At 47.7% G+C, this 24,669-nt stretch overlaps 1 protein-coding gene across 1 annotated transcript in view; it reads left to right on the top strand.

The window, feature by feature from the left end:
- The window catches only part of LOC138363419 (serine-rich adhesin for platelets-like), a 107,795-nt gene that overhangs the window by 72,882 nt on the left and 10,244 nt on the right, over nt 1-24,669 (top strand). Inside the window, 2 exon segments of the mRNA XM_069322509.1 lie at nt 11,016-11,108; nt 18,393-22,230. Coding sequence (XP_069178610.1) covers nt 11,016-11,108; nt 18,393-22,230 — 3,931 coding nt within the window.

Here is a 24,669-nt window from a genome sequence, read left to right on the forward strand (position 1 = left end):
TCAGCGGCATATGCAACGTCACTCAACATGCAAGTTGACTCCAGGAACTTAGACAAGAATTCATTCAGGATCTGAAATATCACGTACGGCAGAGCAGTTCTGAAAAATGCATCAGGAGCCTGGAGACCATAGATCTACTGGGATGGTAGAGGAGATCTACCGGGATGGTAGAGATCTACCGGGATGGTAGAGGAGATCTACTGGGATGGTAGACAATATCTATTGGGATGGTAGAGAAGATCTATTGGGATGGTAGACAAGATCTACTGGGATGGTAGACAAGATCTACTGGGATGGTAGACAAGATCTACTGGGATGGTAGAGAAGATCTACTGTGGTGGTAGACAATATATACTGGGATGGTAGACAAGATCTACTGGGATGGTGGACAAGATCTACTGGGATGGTAGACACAATCTACTGGGATGGTAGACACAATCTACTGGGATGGTAGACAAGATCTACTGGGATGGTAGACAAGATCTACTGGGATGGTAGACAAGATCTACTGGGATGGTAGACAAGATCTACTGGGATGGTAGACAAGATCTACTGGGATGGTAGACAAGATCTACTGGGATGGTAGACAAGATCTACTGGGATGGTAGAGGAAATCTACTGGGATGGTAGACAAGATCTACTGGGATGGTAGACAAGATCTACTGGGATGGTAGACAAGATCTACTGGGATGGTAGACAAGATCTACTGGGATGGTAGACAAGATCTACTGGGATGGTAGACACAGATCTACTGGGATGGTAGACAAGATCTACTGGGATGGTAGACAAGATCTACTGGGATGGTAGACAAGATCTACTGGGATGGTAGAGAAAATCTACTGGGATGATGGAGAAGATCTACTGTGGTGGTAGACAATATCTACTAGGATGGTAGACAATTTCTACTAGGATGGTAGCCAATATCTACTGGGATGGTAGAGGAGATCTACTAGGATGGTAGACAATATCTACTGGGATGGTAGAGGAGATCTACTGGGATGGTAGAGACAACAGGACAGGACAGAGCTGATAGGCTGCCCGCGGCACGTGTCAATCACGCCACAATCCGCACCAATTGAGAAGTGGGACCCAAGGACCGGGGCCCAGGAGCTGAAGCCCAACCCCCTGAAAGCGCAAACATGTGAAGACAGACAGACACTTCCTCTGCTTTTTATCCCCCTCCTCTTTTGTTTTACCCATTGTTTAACTCCCCTCACCCCCCTCCCCCCCTACTCCTACCCCTACCCTCTTCCCCTCACCCTCCCCCCCTACCCCTCTCTTCCCCTCCCCCTCCTCCGCCCCCTCATCTTCCCCTCACTCCCCTCCCCCTCTTCCTCTCACCCTCCTCCCCCCACCCTCTTCCCCCTCCCCCCTATCTTCCCCTCCCCCCCACTATCTTCCCCTCCCCCCCACTATCTTCCCCTCCCCCACCATCTCCCCCTCCCCCCACCCCCCTCCTCCAACACAACATTCCATCACGTCCTGAAGTGACTCAGGACGCATGGTTCTTTCCCCCCCCCCTTCTCCCTCCCCCCCACTCCTAACGGGAGGGGGAAGAGTGGGGGGGGAAAGGTTCCTCATTCTTCCCTCCTCCCCTCTCCCTCTCACTCCCTAAGGGGGGGGGGATGGTTTGCCCCTTTATTCTGCCCCCTCTCACTCATGGGGTTGGGGAGGACCCCCCCCCCCTTCAGATCTACCCCCTCTTGCTTCAGGGGGTGGAGGGGGGGAGGGGGTAGATTTAGGGGGGTGTAAGGGGGGGTGAGGGGGGGGATTGCATTGCTGTTACTTCAACAGTTGTCTGTCAATGTCAAACATTGTTTTGATGGTGTAAGTGTTCCTCTACCCACACTCCCCCACCCCCTCCCACCCCCCCTCTCACCGTCTGGGTGTACAGACCGTCCATATATTGACCCCCGTCACGTCCTGCCTCAAGGCCTACACAAGTCCAGCCTCTGGACTTAAGACTCAAGTCCAGCAGCCGGTGACAGCCTGTCTGTCGGCACGCGTTTAACCATTCTTATCTATATATATATATATATATATATATATATATATATATATATATAATGTATATATATATATATATATATATATATATATATATATATATATATATATATATATATATATATATAATGTGTGGTGCAAATTACGAAGAAATTATTCATGGCGTGTTAATATGCCTGGGGCGCCTGATAGCTGAGTGGACAGCGCTTCGGATTCGTAGTCCTGAGGTTCCGGGTTCGATCCCCGATGAAGGTGGAAACAAATGAGCAGAGTTTCTTTCACCCTTGTGCTCCTGTTTACCAAGCAGTAAATAGGTACCAGGGAGTTAGACAGCTGCTACGGGCTGCTTCCTGGGGGTGTGTAACAGAAATCAGGCCTGGTCGAGGACTGGGCCGCTAGGACGCTAAGCCCCGAAATCATCTCAAGATAATTTCAAGATATCAATATGAAATGAAAAATGAAATAAGGAATTAGTTGGTGTCTTTGATGTTGATAAAGATATGTTGAGAAGTGTCGACCAGGCAGCAGATGTCACCTGGGGTGGCCAGGGAGAGTGAGGTGACACGTGAGGCGACACCAGACTGTTGTATAATACAACAACAACACCTCAGGCTGTTGTGGAGAACAGCCTGAGCGAAACATTCCCACATGGGATGACTCAATCTCCTGGAAAATCAACTACTTTTATATCGGAACATTTTGTGGTCTGATAATGGGGGTCTCTTCCACTTTGCTTCGTGTCTGTTCATTCATCTGTGGCCACATTATCGTTCAGGGCTCTTTTTTTGTGTCTGTTAATGTGTCTCTCCCTCCCCCTTCCCCCCCCCCCTACCTTCCCTCCCCCTCCCCCCCCTGCCATAAGACGAACCCTTTGTCTTCAGTACTTCCGCCTCTTCAAGAAACTCTATAATATCACATTCATCAATAACAAAAGTTAACAAAATATTATGCTATTATTTTTTTTATTAAGTATTTCTGGTAGGGATAGGCCTAGCATTATAGGAGTAGGCGTCCTACTTTTACAGGAGTAGGCGTCCATCAGTCTCAAGAGACTATGGAGTTTGGTTGTCAGTCAGGAGTGGCCTCTCCACGGCGCAAAGCCTGGGTAGGTTGATACAGGGAGAGAAGCTGTTACCCATGCAGCAGGTCCCTCCCCCTTTTCCACGGCGTTTAAAGTCTCCAATGGAAAGGTAAACGCTAATATGATTGGTTCCAGCGCCGTCGTAGGAACCAATGGCACCCTGGCCCGGTGCGCCTAGCATTATAGGGGATAGGCCTACATATAGTGTGTGCAGGTGAAGGTTTTGTTCACCAGGTGGCGCTAATACCACCTTGTTAACACTAGGTAATCACAAAACTATTCCTGCAGTGTTGATAGTTTACTGGTAAACTCGTGTACCGCTCCACTGAACCCTTCACTGCCCCGGGGAAGCTCTTATTACTTTTGTTTTAGATTCACCTACTGGGAACAAAATGTTGCAAGTAGCACGGGCTATGGTGATCCCGTAGTGGACTTACCTGCCACAGGAGCGGGGCAAGTAGCATGGGCTATGGTGATCCCGTAGTGGACTTACCTGGCACAGGAGCGGGGCAAGTAGCACGGGCTATGGTGATCCCGTAGTGGACTTACCTGGCACAGGAGCGGGGCAAGTAGCACGGGCTATGGTGATCCCGTAGTGGACTTACCTGGCACAGGAGCGGGGCAAGGAGCGGTCAGTTATATTAGCACTTACAATGTCACACTTTATACTTAAACGTTTATGACTAAACTTACAATACTTGAGAAAATTACTCCAAAGACTTTAACATCTGCAAATATTAAAGTTTACTTTAAAACTTGTTACTTAAACAAGTGCATGAACAACTTAAACTAAATTAGATGAGAATACTGAAGAAGGAATATAAGTGAGAGAGATGTGAGCGGTTATCTTGAGGTTATCTTGAGATGATTTCGGGGCTATAGTGTCCCCGCGGCCCGGTCCTCGACCAGGCCTCTACCCCCAGGAAGCAGCCCGTGACAGCTGACTAACACGCAGGTAACCTATTTTACTGCTAGGTAACAGGGGCATAGGGTGAAAGAAACTCTGCCCCCATTGTTTCTCGCCGGCGCCTGGGATCGAACCCAGGACTACAGGATCACAAGTCCAGTGTGCTAGGAGAGAGAATGAGAAAGATGAGGATGTCGTTCCTCATTCTATGTATCTCTCTCCTCAACACTCCCTCACTCACACACACACACACACACACACACACACACACACACACACACACACACACACACACACACACACACACACACACACACACACACACACACTCACTCTTTACTAACAATTACAACACCTACACCCCCAGTCCTGCATGAGTGACCTTCACTCCACGTCTAATGCAAGATGGACAAATACATAACACATGTGTAAACATACATATATATTCCCACACACACAAGACTAAAACTTTCACCTGTGAACCTGCTGATCACACGTCTCCACACACTGACTTGAGCCCGTGCACCAGAGCTCACTTGAGCCCGTGCACCAGAGCTCAGTTATCAACTAATTCAACCCTTTATCTGGCTTAGTCCGCTGGACTAAATCCCTCAACCTTGAACCTTGATGAGTTGTTTCATGACACGCCAACCCCAGCACCTGGCTTCTCTCTAGCACACATTACACGCTAACCCCAGCACCTGGCTTCTCTCTAGCACACATTACACGCTAACCCCAGCACCTGGCTTCTCTCTAGCACACATTACACGCTAACCCCAGCACCTGGCTTCTCTCTAGCACACATTACACGCTAACCCCAGCACCTGGCTTCTCTCTAGCACACATTACACGCCAACCCCAGCACCTGGCTTCCCACACTCTGGCGTGGTATCTATACCAGCTGGTGCCGGAGACGAAGTGCCAGCTGGTGGCCGCCTGTGACTACTGTAGTCGAACACTAAGAGCTGCGGGCGCTCCTCAACTGTGTACTCAACACTGACCTTCCCGTATGTCAACTCTCAACTCTCAGTCTCTCTCCAATCTCTCATCTCCCTCATATCCTGTGCCAGTCACCGTAGCTGGGACCGTCACTGTGTGAGTGGGGGTCACTGGTCACTACAAACTTGGGGACAATGTGTTGTCCACTCTCAGGAAGTTGTTGTTTAAGATTCAGCTACTGGGAACAAGACGTTCCAGGTAGCACGGGCTATGGTGAGCCCGTAGTGGACTTGCCTGGCACAGTAGCGGGGCTGGAACTTAAATAAAAAAAGTCACAGGAAGGATGTATCCGCACTTTGGAGATGTCTGAGAGCATGACTGTCACCCACACACCACACACCACACACCCACACACGTGGGTAGCAGGTGTCTCGTAGCTTGGTGGATAGTACGCAGGACTCGTAATTCTGTGGCGCGGGTTCGATTCCCGCACCAGGCAGAAACAAATGGGCAAAGTTTCTCTCATCCTGAATGCCCCCCCCTGTTATCTAGCAGTAAATAGGTACTTGGGAGTTAGCCAGCTGTCACGGACTGCTTCCTGGGGTGTGTGTGTGTGGTGTGGAAAAAAAGTAGTCAGTAAACAGTTGATTGACAGTTGAGAGGCGGGACCAAAGAGCCAGAGCTCAACCCCCGCAAACACAACTAGGTGAATACAACAGGTGAATACAACTAGGTGAATACAGGACACCCAGCCCCCCCCCCCACACCTCACTGCTGGCCGGCAAGCTGCCGTTATCAGAAGGCATCTAACTATTTCCTAACTGTTAAAGGGGTAATTGAGTGTAACTGGTGGTGACAAGTGATGGCTAACATGCCGGAGCGTTGACAAACGTGCCAAGAGTGAAGTTGAATGACTGTATATGAGTAGTTCATGACATATTGAACCACCCTTAAACATATTCAATATGTTAAAGAGGGTTATTTTGAAACCTGTCATATGGTAACAGCGCCAGCTTGACCGTGGGTTACCGTTTCTCACATTTATGGAACTTTTTAAAAATAAATAAATAAATATATATATATATATATATATATATATATATATATATATATATATATATATATATATATATATATATATATATATTGTAATAATTTGTACACCTAATATAAATTGTTAAACAAATAGTGGCGTCGTTTAGCAATAGTGGGGCTAAGGGCAGTTAGACATAGTTAATTAAATAAGGTTATTGAAGATGGTGGTGGCAACCCTGGACCTGAGTTGCCAAGTGTCGTTATGCTTCAGTAACCGGGTCAGGGTAGCCAGCGCCACAACTAGAATTTAACAATTTAACACTGGTTTTTAACACCCCCCCCCCTCCCTCCCCCTTGCTTGGACACGACTCTTAAGAGCAGGCACATGTGAGCGGTTCCCAGCACCGGCTGGGGGGCGGGGCGGGCGGGCGGGGGGCGCCGTCCCCCCACTCACCTCTAGGTAAAGGTTTCTTACCTGCGGCGGCCAGTGTTGTGGTGTCAGCACCTGCAGGATATTGTAATTATAGCGGCGTGGAGGGCGTGCGGGGGCGTGTGAGGGCGTGCGGGGGCGCGTGAGGGCGTGTTGGGGCGTGTAGGGGGTGCGGGGGCGTGCGAGGGCGTGCGGGGGGCGACGAGAGCGTGCAGGGGGCGACAAGGGCGTGTGGGGGCGTGCGGGGGCGTGCAGGGGCGTGTGGGGGCGTGCGGGGGCGCGTGAGGGCGTGTTGGGGCGTGTAGGGGGTGCGGGGGCGTGCGAGGGCGTGCGGGGGGCGACGAGAGCGTGCAGGGGGGGACGAGGGCGTGCAGGGAGCGACGAGGGCGTGCAGGGAGCGACGAGGGCGTGCAGGGAGCGACGAGGGCGTGCAGGGGGCGACAAGGGCGTGTGGGGGCGTGCGGGGGCGTGTGGGGGCGTGCAGGGGCGTGTGGGGGCGTGCGGGGGCGTGCAGGGGCGTGTGGGGGCGTGCGGGGGCGTGCAGGGGGGGCGTGCAGGGGGGGGGGCAGGAAGAGTGTGGAGGGGGCAGACAGGCGGGCCTGTCAAAGTGTAAACAGAGAGGCGGGGGGGGGGGGCACGGGGCCAAGGTTAACCTTCTCACAAAGGTCGCCTACCATCACCTCACCACGTGAAAGCTTCTCAGCTACTGCCTACACGCGCACCCCGCCCCCCCTGGCCACACCCCCCCCCCTGGCCACACACCCCTGGCCACATCCCTGGCCACACCCCAGTGGCCACACCCTCTGGCTACGCCAACTGGCCACACCCCCCTGGCCACACACCCCCTGGCCACACCCCTGCTTATCATACTTTCATTCTTGCTACATTAAACAACCGCCGGTTAGAAAGCGGGGTCCAGGAGCTAAAGCTCCATCCTGCAGGCACCGAGTACAAGTATGGTGGTACACACACACACACACACACACACACACACACACACACACACACACACACACACACACACACACACACACACACACACACAGGACCAAGCATAATAGTATCCAGGACGTTCCAGAGATAAGAGAGGGAATAGCTAACCAGGAACCACTGGAAGAGTTTGAGATTACCAGCGGGGAAGTAAGGAAGTGTTTACTAGAGTTGGATGTGACAAAGGCTATAGGCCCAGATGGAATCTCCCCTTAGGTTCTAAAGGAAGGAGCAAGAGAACTGTGCCTACCACTCTCCAGAGTGTATAACAAATTACTGGCAACAGGGAAATTGCCAAAAATTTGGAAGACTGCTAATGTAGTCCGATATACAAGAAAGGGGATAGACAGGAGGCCCTGAACTACAGGCCAGTGTCCCTAACTTGCATACCATGCAAGCTGATGGAGAAGATTGTGCAAAAAAGCTAGTGGAGCATCTGGAGCGAAAAAACTTTGTAACACAGCATCAACATGGGTTCAGGGATGGCAGGTCCTGCCTCATAGGATTAATTGATTTCCATGACCAGGCAACATAAATAAGGCAAGAAACAGAAGGGTGGGCAGACTGCATATTTTTTGATTGTCAGAAAGCCTTTGATATAGTTCCACACAAGAGGCTAGTGAAAAAGCTGGAGATGCAGGCTGGAGTGAAAGGGAAGGTACTCCGTTGGATACAGGAGTACCTAAGTAACAGGAGACAACGAGTCTGTGTGAGGGGTGAGGTCTCAGATTGGCGAGACGTTACGAGTGGAGTCCCGCAGGGGTCAGTCCTTGGACCTATACTGTTTCTGATATATGTAAATGATCTCCAAGAGGGTATAGATTCATTCCTCTCATTGTTTGCTGATGATGCAAAATTTATGAGGAGGATTAAAACAGTGGATAATAGTAGGATTCTACAAGACGACCTAGACAGACTGAATGAATGGTCCAACAAATGGCTGCTAAAGTTCAACCCGAGTAAATGCAAGGTCATGAAACTAGGCGGTGGAAACAGGAGGCCAGACACAAGATACCGAATGGGAGATGAAGTACTTCATGAAACGGACAGAGAGAAAGATCTAGGAGTTGATATCACACCAAACCTGTCTCCTGAAGCCCACATAAAGAGAATAACATCAGCGGCATATGCGAGGCTGGCTAACATCAGAACTGCCTTCAGGAACCTGTGTAAGGAATCATTCAGAATCTTGTATACCACATATGTAAGACCAATCCTGGAGTATGCGGCCCCAGCATGGAGCCCGTACCTTGTCAAGCACAAGACGAAGCTGGAAATAGTCCAAAGGTATGCCACTAGACTAGTCCCAGAACTAAGAGGCATGAGTTACGAGGAAAGGCTGCGGGAAATACACCTCACGTTGCTGGAAGACAGAAGAGTAAGGGGAGACATGATCACTACCTACAAAATTATCAGAGGAATTGACAGGGTAGATAAAGATAAACATTTTAAGACGGGTGGTACGCGAACAAGGGGACACAAGTGAAACTTAGTACCCAAATGAGCCACAGGGACATTAGAAAGAACTTTTTCAGTGTCAGAGTGGTTGACAGGTAGAATGCATTAGGCAGTAATGTGGTGGAGGCTGACTCCATACACAGTTTTAAATGTAGATATGATAGAGCCCAATAGGCTCAGGAACCTGTACACCTGTTGATTGACAGTTGAGAGGCGGGACCAAAGAGCCAGAGCACAACCCCCCAAGCACAAATAGGTGAGTACAAATAGGTGAGTACACACACACACACACACACACACACACACACACACACACACACACACACACACACACACACACACACACACACACACACACACAAACGTAAAGCACATTTAAGAATAGCATTAATCTATCCCTTGATGGTTGACTCCACGAGTCCCGGTGACGCTGGCACCATATACACCCGGCACCTTATACACCCGGCACTGGCACCATTCCCTGCGGGCCGCCACACCCTCGCGGGTACCCGCTCTTCCCTAGCCGCGGGGTGCCCGGAGCTCCTTGTCTGGCACCACTCCCAACTTGCCCAATTTGGCCTTTTATTAACTATTGTTTATGGGCGGCTGAGTGGCGTGGGAGGGAAGGCTTTTGTGGCGTCTGTCGCGGGTACACTGGTTCGAACCCCTTATTGTTCCACTGTGGTGGTAAACCTTGTTTCCTTAAGACAGCGAGACAATATATATATCACAAAGGTGTTCACCTAGCAGTAAATAGGTACCAGGGAGTTAGGTGTCACGGGCTGTTTCCTGGGGGGTGGAGGCCTGGTCGAGGACCGGGCCGCGGGGACACTAAAAAGCTCCGAAATCATCTGGAGATAACGTGTTTGTGTTAGTGGTGGGGGTAAGAAGTCTGCCTCCTGGGCCCCGCCTCCTGCCTATTAGCAGTAACTACTCCTGACCTAACCTTCGTCACACTAACTTCCTAAACGGTTCGGTGTTCGACTCCACCACTACTAACCTTAATCACCACTTCTACACTGTAGGCACGTACACTTCCTTGTGTCCCCGAGACCGTGGCCTCTGACACCCGCCCGTGTCCACTCCCTTGAAGCAGGTTGCGTTAAAACTAATATCTTGTATATTGTGATCATGTCCACGCTGGTTTTCAGCCTGCCAATCTAGCGTATCTCCACCAACGTATATCTAGGGAGCACTTAAGACATCAAGGACTGACTGAAGCAACTCGTTACTGTCTTTACTATCGTCGTCTCTAACGACGACCGTCTGGGGTTTGCCCGGCAGGTATTCTCTTGCCCAGTTCAGAAGGTGTTGTGTTACGTCACTCACAAGGCGGCGAGGTGGCTCCTCCACCACAAGTTGACCTCACGTTAAAATAACAACACGAAATACTACTGTTGATTTTAATTATTTACTGAACCTCGTCAATGGTGCTTTTGGAAGGTTAATGGTTAGTTAAAGGGGGCGAGGGGGGCGGTGCTTGGGGGGGGGGGAGACAGTCTGATCATTTCAAACATAACCGCAACCCGTTCTCGCACTTTCTTACAGTCAATATTGACTTATTTAATACGTGCATATGTGACATATTAAACATACTAGTTTACCTTGAAAAGCTTCATAGAAAACACCGACCTTACCTAACCTTCTTAGTATGTTAAGATAAGCATCTTATTGCTTCGTAATTACAATTATTACTTAACCTATTATAGGTATGGGTTAAATAATTGTAATTACGAAGCAATAAGATGCTTATCTTAACATACTAAGAAGGTTAGGTAAGGTCGGTGTTTTCTATGAAGCTTTTCAAGGTAAACTAGTATGTTTAGTATGTCACATATGCACGTATTTAATAAGTCAATATTGACTATACGAAAGTGCGAGAACGGGTTGATAAACAAGACTGTGTTCCTACTATCTGACCTCATACTGTGCTCATCTCCACCTTGCCTGACCCGCTCCCACAACTGAACAATGTCCTCTACACCGTTCTCAGTAATGTGATCTACTTTGTTCATTATTGAACACAGTTTACAACACAGTTTACAACACAGTTTACAACACAGTTTACAACACAGTTTACAAGTGTTCAGTTGGAACCTTCTATAATTCTCACCTTACCGATGATATCATTTGTATTTTGTTTGTTCTTACCTCTTGTTTGATTACAGGTGAGGAGAGAGTACCCAAGGTCAGAGGTGAAAGGTCACCCCCCCTCTACACCCCACGACCCCCCTCCTCTACTGGACCTTGACGCTCTACAGGTGAGGCACAACCTCTTAACTATCATTTAACTGTGTACTAAATGAATGTGTACTTTACGGGGTCGCCATAGCCCGTGCTACATGGACACTTCGTTCTGAGTAGTTAAATCTAAAACAACAACAAATGTGCATTTCATACAACATACATTATACACCTCCTACAAACGCTCAATCACTTGGCCTAGACGGTACAGAGACGGTCTCCCTTCAAGCAGGTCGGCGTTCAATCCCCGACCGTCCATCAAGTGGTTGGGCACCATTCCTTTCCCCCCGTCCCATCCCAAGTCCTTATCCTGACCCCTTCCCAGTGCTATATAGCCGTAATGACTTGGCTCTTTCCCCCTGATAATTCCCTTCACCTACAAGGATAACTTTTCAACTTCCTTCTGAAGGAACATGAGAGAAAGTTCATGCTACAATTATTGCTATAATTCTTTCAGTTATATTCACTAAACTATACTTCAAGAACGACCGCTTTTAGAATACATGAATATATTCTCATAATCTTGAATCATTGAGGATTCGAACTCGGACCTGGAAAGTCCGAGAGTGACACTCGAGCAAGTCAAGTTGCTCACCGTGAGACAGGGACTCAGAAAGGTGTTAATTACTCCTCTATCTTCTTGAGGTTATCTTGAGATGATTTCGGGGCTTTAGTGTCCCCGCGGCCCGGTCCTCGAATAGGCCTCCTCCCCCAGGAAGCAGCCCGTGACAGCTGACTAACACCCAGGTACCTATTTTACTGCTAGGTAACAGGAGCATCAGGGTGAAAGAAACTCAGCCCATTGTCTCTCGCCTGCGCCCGGGATCGAACCCGGGACCACAGGATCACGCGTCCAGTGTTCTGTCACGCTCAGTCACCGGCTTCGAAGTGAAAGAAACATTTTGCCCATTTGTCTCCGCCTCCACCGGGGATCGAGCCCGGAACCTCAGGACTACGAATCCGAAGCGCTGGCCACTCAGCTGTCAGGCCCCCATGTTGACCACGTGAGTGATAAATGGCTGGTCCAAGCCCTAGATTTTTTTATTACTTTCCTCCACCTTGGTTTATATAATTACAGAGGAAGGACTCGCTGCCGGACGCTGGGTCAAGCCCCAGGGCGACCCGGGCACCACCGGATACCCATCCAATGTGTACACGCGCACGCACGCACACCAGTTGATTGGCGTTGGAGAGGTGTGGCCAAAGAGCCGAAGCTCAACCCCCGCCTGCACAATTATGTGAGGAGGGAGAGAGAGAGAGAGAGAGAGAGAGAGAGAGAGAGAGAGAGAGAGAGAGAGAGAGAGAGAGAGAGAGAGAGAGAGAGAGAGAGAGAGAGAGACAGAGAGAGACAGAGGGAGAGAGAGAGAGAGAGCAGCGCCCCGGCCACTCTCCCCATAACCCAAGCTTCCCAACAAAGGTCACGGAACGGTAATTACGCCCGGATGGAAAGGAAATGGTGGGAGGGAGAGAGAGGGAGGGAGACAGCGGATAAAAAGATAATTGTGGAGGGAGGAAGAAGCACCTTGGGACGTCCTTGGTCTATCCCGACTCTCTCAACCCCTCAGGCGGTGACGTAGAAAGGTAGGGAGAGGGAGGGAGGGATAAGAGGGAGGGAGGGAGGGATAAGAGGGAGGGCGACTGGAGAAACGGAGGAAGTAAGGAACACCTTCAGACGTCCTTGATGTATCCTGACACTCCCAAGCCTTGAGGTGCTGAGAAAGGGAGAGGGAGAGAGGGAGGGAGGGGAGAGGGGAAACACCTTCCTACGTCCTTGGATTGTCCCCACCCTCCCATACTTTCAGAGAGAAGAGAGAGAGAGAGAGAGAGAGAGAGAGAGAGAGAGAGAGAGAGAGAGAGAGAGAGAGAGAGAGAGAGAGAGAGAGAGAGAGAGAGAGAGGGGAAGGTGAGAGAGAGAGAGAGAGAGAGGGGAAGGTGAGAGGGAAGAGGAGGGGAGGGGGTGAGAGACGGAAGGACCTGACTGAGGACGCGGACTAATGAACTAACAGCGTCGTTGACGTCCAGGATTCCTGCGTGTTCATGTGAGAGGTGAACAGTTCTCTCTGATGAACCCCGGCGTCTCCCGGGGCGCCGCCACAAGCATGGGGAGGGTAGGTAGAGGGAGGGGTGAGGGGAGAGAGAGAGGGAGGGGCGAGAGAGAGGGAGGGGCGAGGGGAGAGAGAGGTAAGGGGGGGGGGAGGGATTAGACGGTAGGCAAGAAGTGACTTTAATGAGTTAACGTGAAAATGAGTTTTCTTTGTTGTCATGTCTCCCAGACAGCTCTCACTCATCTCTCATTCCTTTCCGCTAGCTGGGAAGGGTGGAGGGGGCCCTGAGAGAGAGAGAGAGAGAGAGAGAGAGAGAGAGAGAGAGAGAGAGAGAGAGAGAGAGAGAGAGAGAGAGAGAGAGAGAGAGAGAGAGAGAGAGAGAGACAGACAGACAGACAGACAGACAGACAGACAGACAGACAGACAGACAGACAGACAGACAGACAGACAGACAGAGCTCCATCACCATCAACATCACCTTCACTATTCCCTCAATAATCATAATAATATATTGCAAAACATCCAATTCAAAACTATTTTCCAACTCAATATATCAAAGCTGTGAAATTGCCAAAGAGAACAATTAATATCAGTAATAAAAATGCACCAATCATAAAAAAATATATATAAGTTATAACGAAAATAATTATAAATTTAATGGTCATTCAACTGAGTGAAGACATTTTGAAATTCGTTATTAATTTGTAATGTTTCCACGTCGGTTAATTGACGACAATTTTAACCGTATTATGTTAATCTTTGACATAAAACTTAGAGATCTATAAACTGTTATATTACTGATAACATTGTGATCAGTGATATCACCAGATAACACTGTCTTCAGTAGATAATGAAATCACATTAATGTCATGTAAGAGCCAGAGTTAAATTAGGCCTAAGATACCCTATTTGCGACATAGACAGATTCTTTGGTTTTCCATTTTTAGTATTATATTTGGGCTGACTTTATAGTGTAAAAGTTAACTATTTGGCCCAATAGTCTTTGTACATGTGAGCACATCGTAGTACTATTACTAATAGTACTATAAGTACTGTATTAAGTACTATAAGTACTATAGTACTATATAGTACTATATAATAGTACTATAAGTACTATTATTATTATGGGAGGGCTGGAGTATGCAGCACCGGCATGGAATCCGTACTTTGTGAAGCATAAAACTACAATTGGAACAGTTAGAAAGGTTTAGAACAAGACTAGTGACAGAGGTGAGAGGACTGAGCTACGAAGACAGGTTAAGGGAAAGAAGACACAGCGGGGACATGATCGCAATATATAAGATACTGAGGGGGGTGAAGAGGACAGCTTTTCAATTCACATCTTTCCATTAGTTACCTCTCTCTCTCTTGCCCCATTTACAGGATTGCCTCTCCTTGTTTACCTTCTCCTAGCCTTTATTTCAGGTCCTGCAGCCTTCTCTATCCTGTGGCTAGATCCTCAACTCTTCTATCCAGAAGGTTAATACTTCCTGTCTGGAGAAATGTTGTCAGAAGTGCTGAGAAGCGTAGGTTATTGGCGCCTGGCGTGACCCCTGAGGTCATGTTCTCCTCCCCTGATGGCTCCCCCCTTCCCCTGCACCCCTTCCCTTCTTCCTGTACACCCCTTACACCCCCCAACCCCCCACACACCCTCCCCTACACCCCGTCCCCCTACACGCCCTGTCTGGTGACGGGTCCGTCAACAAAGGACGGAAGTTGTCCTCAAGTGTGCCAGTGTGGCCACCTGGTGGCAGGGTGGGGAAGGTGTGGCCGGGGCCGCCACCCACACCACGGCTCTACGGACGGTGATTATATTATAACTACAATGTGGTTTACCAACATAAGATTACGGAAGATGTATAGAGCACTCCGGTTAAAGTACTCACGAGGGGGCCGGTTTACAGTGAACGGCGGGCGGGGGGCGTTGTTTGACCGGGTGGTGGAGGGCGCCTTCACGACACGGGCTGCTCTCAGGGGGCGGGTGTGAAGCTCCACCCGGATCTTGGGGGTCAAACTGTGGTGTTAACGAGGCTCTGGGTCATCCCACGGGGTCATGAGACCCTCGAGGAGCGGGGGGGGGGGGAGGGGGGAGGAAGAGGAGGGGGGAGGAAGAGGAGAGGGGAGAAGAGGAGAGAGAAGAGGGGAGAGTAGCGGACATAGCGTGTGGGAAGAGAGGACCCAGCTGTCTCACTACACTTGGTGGTCTCCGTGCTCTCATAATAACGTGTATAGGGTCATGGCTTGGGGCGTCAGGGTTGTGGGGGAGAGGTACACAGGTACACTGTGGTACACAGGTACACTGTGGTACACAGGTACACTGTGGTACACAGGTACACTGTGGTACACGGGTAAACTGTGGTACACGGGTACACTGTGGTACACGGGTACACTGTGGTACACGGGTACACTGTGGTACACGGGTAAACTGTGGTACACGGGTACACTGTGGTACACGGGTACACTGTGGTACACACCACCGTTTCTCAACCTTTACCCTTGTCAAACCCTTGAAATAATTTTCATCTTCAATAGAACTCCTACATAAAAATTTATATATGTATTATATAATAATTTATATATATATATTATATATATATATATATATATATATATATATATATATATATATATATATATATATATATATATATATATATATATAATTATTAATGTCAAATACCCTGCATATATTTATTAATAATAAAACATCAACCAACTCTCTAAACACAAAGTAAACATTGACAATGTTGAAAAAAAAATCATGCGATAAATGAAGGCAATGTGAACAAATATGTGGGCCAAGACAATGCTATTATGTGAAGCTAATGTAGACCAAACTGCCTTCTCTAATGTGTAACTTGACCTGGTCTTTTGGTACACAAATACTTAATTCCGGGTCTAACTTTAGATAAACACATGGATTTCTGTTTCAACTGAAACAGGTGAGCAGAGACGAGACATGACAGAGACGTATGAAATACTTAGGGGGATTGTCTGTGGGGGAAATAGTAAATGGATGGCAACAGAACAAGAGAGGATGGATGGAACTGTGGGAGATAGACGAGCCAGAGAGATGTTGAGAAGTTTAGACGTATTGGTATTAGGAAAATGGAAAGCACTGATGAACAGGTTATAGAAGCGAAGTCCATTTATAATTTCATAAGTAGATACAATAAACAGGTGAAGAGTCATTGCTTTAGACAACCGACGGCTATGAAGGTGGGGTCCAAGAACTAAAGGTCGATCCTGCAGGTATAAACTTATGAGTGCACACACCTACACACATACTAACGTCTCACACAGTAAAAGTATTTGAGAGAGTGATCAGGAGTCAGGTCACTAGTTACATGGAGACCAATGACCTCCTGAACCCAGGCTAACATGGATTTAGAGCAGGAAGATCATGCCTCTCACCGCTACTTTACCACTACGACAAGATTACAGAGGCATTACAAGAAAAACAAAATGCAGATATGGTATACACGGACTTTTGCAAAGGCATTCGATAAATGTGACCACGGAGTGACAGTACACAAAATGAGGTTAATGGGAATAACTGGTAAAGTAGGACGCTGGATACTCAGTTTTCTGTTGAACAGAACACAAAGAGTAACAGTCAACCTTATCAAATCGAGTTCAAGCGCAGTTAAAAGCTCTGTACCTCAGGGTATAGTCCTTGCACCACTGCTGTTCCTTATTTTCATATCAGATATAGACTCGAATACAAGTCACAGCTTCGTATCATCCTTTGCAGATGACACAAAATCAGCATGAAAATTACCTCTGTTTAAGACATTGAAAAACTACAAGCAGATATTAATAAAGTTTTCGACTGAGCAGCAGACAATAACATGATGTTTAACAGTGATAAATTCCAGGTACTCAGATACGGTAAAAATGAGGACCTTGAACATAATACAGGGTACAAAACACAATCAAATCTGCCCATAGTAGGAAAACAGCATGTAAAGGATTTGGGAATAATGATGTCTGATGATCTAACGTTTAGGGAGCATAACCAAGCAAGTATTGCGTCAGCCAGAAAAATGATCGGATGGATTACGAGAACTTTCAAATCCAGAGATCCCATCACAATGGTTGTACTCTTCAAGTCACTTGTGTTGTCCCGTCTTGAGTACTGTTTAGTACTCGCTTCCCCCTTCAGAGCAGGAGAGATTGCTGAAATAGAGGGAATACAGAGAACATATACGGCACGCATAGACGAGATAAAACACCTAAATTATTGGGATCGTCTCAAAGCTCTCCAAATGTGCTCACTAGAAATAAGACGAGAGAGATACCAAATAATATACACGTGGAAGATACTGGAGGGACAGGTCCCAAATCTACACAGTAAAATAACAACGTACTGGAGTGAACGATATGGAAGAAAATGCAGAATAGAACCAGTGAAGAGCAGAGGTGCCATAGGCACAATTAGAGAACACTGTATAAACATCAGAGGTCCGCGGTTGTTCAACATCCTCAGAAGTGCCGGACCAACCGGGCTGTGGTGGCCGGGCTTGGGGAGTAGAACTCCCAGAACCCCATCAAGCAGGTATACGCATATAGACCTATTGTTCAAATATTTTTAGATTTCTTTTTATTACGGTAATAAGAAATATATACACCCATCAGTAAAAACAGATTGAACAAAAGACAGTTACAAACATTCTGACTACTGATGTAAGCGATCTCGATCTTTGTTGACACATGACGTCACAGTTCTGAGGACGCCTACACGAACGTCTTGACTGCGTTCGTGGGCGAGATCCGGGTAGCCCGCCCAAGAGACTGTAGGTCACTTGTGTTCCGGCGCTCTCCCTCACACAATCTCAGCTCAGCGCGCTGTGTGATCTTCGTACATCTCTGAATTTTATTTGTGTCATTTTCACAATAGATGCTACAGTCATCTGTTTACGGTGACCAAAGGTATGTCCTTTCGTGTGTAATAGGATATACAAGAGCTTGTATATCCTATTACATATCTTGTATATCCTTGTATATTTTGCTTATTATTAAGCTTGTATTTCACCGTGTCTTACCTGCATATTCCATGTATTTTATCTTTAACGTTCCTGTATATTTTTGATGATTTTTTTATGGAGAGTTTGAGTTTTTAATCCTGCTTTCCCGTATTATATGTAACCAATTATACGTTTACCAATTAGCCACTTTTGTCCTACCTGTGTCTTTACTTGTGTGCCAAGCAGTAGCTTGTAGGGTGCTTGTGTCTCAAGTGTGGCATCCCAACAGGTGGCACTGTCGAGGTTGGACCACGCGCCTCAGAAGGGGAAGGCGTTCATTGGCCGCAGCGGCGCCCTCAGCCACCGACGGCCTCCGTCCAGAAGCTCCCGTGGTTCCAGGCGATCCTCTGCAGACAGTCTTCACTTGGTAGTTGACCAGCAGGGTCTCGAGGCCGACCTGGTCATCCCGAGGGTGGTCAACGTCGAGGTGCAACTTGAGAGTGATGGTCACAAGGATTGTCAGCGAGAGAAGCGCTTAAACTGTGAGAACATAGCAAGGAACTTGAGGGTATACAGTCAGAGCTTCAGAGAAGAGTTGACAGATACTCTGAAGGCAAATCACACACAACATACAAATAAAGAAGAAAAGAAAAAGTCAAGTGGTCTAGATGCAAAGCACGAGATAAGGAGGAAACTCTTTGAGAATCGCTACAGGAGATCTGGCACCTCTGTAGGGGGATCAAACCCATTGTTGAACAACTCTTCATCAGAGGCAGAAGAGTCATTTAGAAGGATTAAGGAGGAAGTTGCTCGTCTTGCAGCAAAGAGGAGGTCCTCAAGCGATATTAGTGACTCTAGAACTTCCAGTGATTACTCTTACTCATACAACTCTGCGCAAGAGGACCAGAAAAACGATGCGAGACAGTGGAGTGAGGAGAGGGACTCGGTGTTTGATTCCGCAAGTGTTGCATTAGAGAAAAGCCCAGAGGAGAACAGGTCATCCTCGGAGGCAGAAGTAGTGATCAGTGACCGTGAGAGCATCGCAGACTCTGGCCTGGTGAACAGACGAACTGTCATCACTATCAATGGGAAGAAGAGTAAATCTGCCTCTTGTCTTACCCAAGGGAACTCGACGCCTCTCTGGATCAGAGACCTACAGACAAGACGATCTCTGAGAGAAACGGAACCAACCCAATCCAGGTTAGTCCCTGTTCAGATAGATACAGAGTTTGAAGGGGGCATAAATGTGTGTATTGTGAGCCAGGCAGAACAAAACCGCAAGGACAGTACGTCGCGTATGTATGTCCGCCAAAGCGATTCAGAAAACAGACCTTCGAGAGCAAGTGCCTTTAACGTCAGAAGAACTATAGAGAAGCGCCAAATTCAACAAGAGAGACGTGAAAGAAGAGCTCTTAGGGAGAAAGTAAGAGAGCAGCTGAGGAGCCTTTCTGAAAGCCGTGAACGTCGAGATTCCTCAGGCTCACATGGATCCTCTGTTCACCTCAGTCAAAATTCGGTGCGGTCGAAGTCTATGAGTTCTCTAGATCAAGATCAGGACGATTTTAGAAGCGAATCTCCCTTGTTCAAGGTCCAGTCTAGCCCGACGTTGGAAAAAGAAAAAGAGGAAGTAAGAAGTTACCTGTTCGGAGGGTCCAACCTCACTGAGAGTGAAGATTGTTGCCCTGGTATGTCCCCAGCCTGCCGGGGCGAGACTCAACTGATCAGGAGTAACGCTGCGGAATGCGATAAGCTTCACCAGGTTCAGGAGAAGCACAAGACTTACTACATTGAGCGACCTGAAACTTGGCAGTGGACACAATCGTGGGACTCACTCAAGACAGACCAAGAGGACATTAATGAAAGTAACTGTCGGAAAGTTAGTAAGTCAGTTGATTCAGTTAAGGCACCATCTGATATCAGTAGTCGACACTCGGGTCAATCAAGCATCTTCGAGCAAGATTCATCAAACACATCTTGGCAGGAGTACAAGTGTCGCCATACAAAACAAGGGACACGGCTCTTATCTTCAGTGCTAAATAATCATCCTGACAGCCTTGAGAGTACAAAGTCGTGCCCTCCAGACGCGTTGACACCTGGTCTTACCACAGCCACTGAGAGGGACACATTGCCACTTGTGCCGGAGCAGCTTTCCTCCAGCACACAACCAATCCCACCTCCGCGGAGGAATAGGTTAAGTCTGTCAGCTGGACAAATCACACTGGAGGAGGAGGACAAGCCCAACTGGATCCGACTGGCAAAGGAACGACGGAGTCTACGGACAGCTCGTCAAGTGGACCAGCTGTCTGATAGAGCCTCGACCGCCAGTAAGGAACCAGAGTGGGTCGCCAGGGCTCGTAAGAAGCTTGAGTTATTAAATGTGACCCTCACAAGCACGACTGATTTTAACTGTGATAGTTCCTGTGTCACAGAATCTTCTTCAGCGTGGAGTCGAGGTGGCTTAGATGCTCTTGATGATCTAAGAGAGGAAGCATCTCGCATTGGGGAAGAGCTGGCCGAGGAAGCAATTGCCAGAGTTAACGAGGACTTGGGGCTTCACAAAGATTCAAGCAGGATGTTAGAGCATAATACAGAACGCTCACGGGAGCCCTCTGCTGAGAGGCCCAGAGTGTCTTTTGAGACTTCAAGTGAAGTCTCTGAGGGGGATTCCAACAGAAAGATGCGCATTAGAAAGCCTCAGAAAGACGAAGTTCGCTTTGGTGATCTAAAACATGACTGGGGTGGTGCACAAACCAAAGCTTCTAAGATCAGTAATGGTAAACAAAAAGAAATGCGCTTTGGTGAGATCCAGGTGAAGGAAACATTGCCCGATCCTTCCGAGAAGACAAAGGAAATGAGGTTTGGTGATTACGTTACGACTACATCATCCCAGAAAGCTCAAAATAACCCTAGTTCCCCAAATGGCAGCCGTCCTGTGATGCGATTTGGGGACACCCCGCTCAATCTCTTCCCCATGTCTGAACCCAAAGGCCCAAAGAGTAGCTCAAAGTTTGAGTCAATAGCTGGCCCAGACCCGACCAAGATGACGGCAGAGCAACTGAACCAAAACGTTGAGGAATACGACTTCCCGATTCCAACAGGGAAAGAAGATGCTTCCGAGCTGATGAGGTTCCTCGAGGAGAGTCTGAAGAGAACAGAAGTTGTCCCAGAAGTTGTCAGCTTGGAAGACCACCGTCCAAAGCCGAAGAGCATCCTGAAGAGGCGGTCTGTGGAGAACGTCCTACACGAGCTCAAGAAGGAGGAGAGGAGTGAAGGGCTCCAAAAGGTAGAGCACCGGAAGAGCGCGTCCTTTGACTGGGACTCCGTAGGTAAGGGAGCTGATGCAGGCTTGGACATTGGTCACATCAGAAATACTGGACACAGACTGAGCAGGGAACACCCTAAGCCACACACAGACATGCCCCATGTAGTCAAACCACAGCCACAACACTTCCATAGTCAACACACAACACCCACCACCACAGCCACCACCGCGACTAACGGCAGCAGCTTCTTTAATGTCAAACTACGGCATGTGTCTTCTAACAAACGTGATCTAGCAGTAACTAATGATATGCTTCGCTTCCACTCAGAACACTCACTACACAGACGGCCGCAAGGCTCGCACTTCAACACAGAGAGACACAGTGGGGACTTTACCTCTCTCAACACCTTCACTAGCACCCGCGAGATCCGTCTGCAGCAGCCTCGAAGGATCTCCACCGGAGGTGACAGCCACGGGTCATCCTCAGCGTCAAGCCAGGAGTCCCTCTCGGACTCTCTGGGAAACCTGGGCAACACAGAGGGAGACAGAGCCATTAGTGAGGTTCTGGATGACCTACATCACTGCTTTGAGAACAAGATGACTTTGAGGAAGCTGAGCACGACAGGAGCTTCAAGAGAGGACGAAGGCGACTACAGCAATAACAGAGGCAACAACACAACAGACAAGAATGATGAGAATCGACATGAGTTTGTTCCCAGATCAACGACGACGGTCACCACTTCCAACAGCAGGAAGTCAGCGACGGTGGGCAGCAAGAGTGTGAGGGAACTGCTACAGAGGGTCCAAGAACCTTCATCAACATCTTGGGGCACCTGTAGGAGTGGACGCGGCTTGACTACCTCAGGTAAGACATCTCACCCTCACCAGTCATCACATTAACAGGCCACAAGTCATTTGTAGGCCAGTATTCAGCAAACATTTTAGTCTCTTTCTACTTTGTTTGGATGGCAGTGTGTCGAATGATCAAGACAGAAACTATTATATATATATATATATATATATATATATATATATATATATATATATATATATATATATATATATATATATATATATATATATATATATATATATATATTGTCGTCTTCGTTGGGTGTGTGCAGTCTTTTGCTGCTTTTGTTTAGCTAATGTACAATATACAGTCCAATATTGACATACTGAAAGAGAGAAAGAGAGAGAGAGAGAGAGAGAGAGAGAGAGAGAGAGAGAGAGAGAGAGAGAGAGAGAGAGAGAGAGAGAGAGAGAGAGAGAGAGAGAGAGAGATAGAGAGAGAACGCAGGTGAGAGAAAGATAAAGATACGAATATAAACTATGTACATTAAGTATTTAATCCTCAATGCCTTCTTGTATGCTACAATAACAGTAGACACTTGCTAATTGCCTATACAAAGCTAAACTTTCCCGCCGCTAATAACTTGAGAACAGAGCTGTACTCTGCTTACAGTCGGCTTACTGTCAGAACATATTGGTAGGCATTATTGTGTCATATGTTTCTTTCCCAATACTGTTATGACATGTTAATAAGCTGTTGATATCTTGCTTGATGTAGAGGTTGACTACTGTATTGGTGCAGCTGTAGAGGTTGATTACTGTATTGGTGCAGCTGTAGAGGGTGACTACTGTATTGGTGCAGCTGTAGAGGTTGATTACTGTATTGGTGCATCTGTAGAGGTTGACTACTGTATTGGTGCATCTGTAGAGGTTGATTACTGTATTGGTGCAGCTGTAGAGGTTGACTACTGTATTGGTGCAGCTGTAGAGGTTGACTACTGTATTGGTGCAGCTGTAGAGGTTGATTACTATATTGGTGCAGCTGTAGAGGGTGACTATTGTATTAGTACAGCTGTAGAGGGTGACTACTGTATTGGTGCAGCTGTAGAGGGTTGACAACTGTATTGGTGCAGCTGTAGAGGGGTGACTACTGTATTGGTGCAGCTGTAGAGGTTGACTACTGTATTGGTGCAGCTGTAGAGGTTAATTACTGTATTGGTGCAGCTGTAGAGGGCGACTATTGCATTAGTGAAGCTGTATAGGATGAATTATACAAGTGTAGGAAGTGAGTTAGTGTAGCTGTGACACACATGAAGCATACACATAAATATCCCAAGTGTGTGCACACCTGCACACTATGAGATATAGAGCAGGGCCCCCTAGGGATGGTAATGGTATTATTGGTTCTCATATATAGCTTAGGTTTGGCTAGAAGTAGTGACCTGACCTTGTATGGAAGCTAATGTTAGTGACCTGACCTTGTATGCAAGCTAATGTTAGTGACCTGGTGTTTTGTGATTGCTAACCCTGGCTCCCTGCTCTTGTGCCCTGGCTAACCATAGTGCCCTGACCTTGTGTGTTGCAGGCCTGGCCCGCTCCTCCATGCTAACCCGCCTCACTAACCACCGCCCCAGCCCAGCTTGGCTTCACTAGGACCCAACCCGGTCACCACCTGCTGCTCCTGCTGCTACCGCTGATGGCCAACACCCAGCTGGCCACGGGGGATAGACTGATCATACTCTCTATTCTCGTTGGCACCTGGGTACTCTCTTAGACCTGGGGAAGGGGAGGATAAGGGAAGGTTAAAATGACCTATTCCTCCTTAAGCTTTCCCTTATAACATTACCCTTCTTCTGGGGTAAATGATCCACACTGCCGGTGTCACAATACTGTCAGCAGAGTCACAACACTACGGCAGACTTTAATAAGCAGAACTCTGGCTTCTCTGTTAGCATATAAGCTCTAAGTGATACTGAGAAGGACAACTATCGAACTCTTAAGAGATGTTGATATGCGCAGAGACTCTCTAGAGTTGTAATTATGAGAGCCCGGACAATATACCCATATAGCGAGTGTTGAAGTGACCTGTGGTGTGAAGCATTGCTCTCTTGTCCACAAGCCGGCTTGTTTCTTGCCAAACCGTCAACTTTGATCAAAAGAATGGCAAAATAAGAGGAGTATTATGCTTGAATAATTTGTGATATGACAGTGCCTTTAGAAATTTCATATTTGCATATATGAAGACAAAAAGTGTATATATACTAGGTGTAATCTAAGTGATTTAGCAAACAGTTGACGTTCCACAGAGTGGAAGGTGTAGTTTAGTAGTGTAGTGCAGCTCTCACCCTGGTACAGAGAGACAGTGGTGTACCGTTGATGAGGAGCTGAGACCTACACCAAAGTGCTGAGAAGCCTCGTGTCTTGTGTGCATGGAAACATAATAGATGAACAATGCAGCAGGACAACCGGGAACTATTAAGTGTACACAAGGGTGCCAACATTATGCTGGGAG

This window comes from Procambarus clarkii, chromosome 11 (genome assembly GCF_040958095.1).
Source record: "Procambarus clarkii isolate CNS0578487 chromosome 11, FALCON_Pclarkii_2.0, whole genome shotgun sequence".
NCBI lineage: Eukaryota > Metazoa > Arthropoda > Malacostraca > Decapoda > Cambaridae > Procambarus > Procambarus clarkii.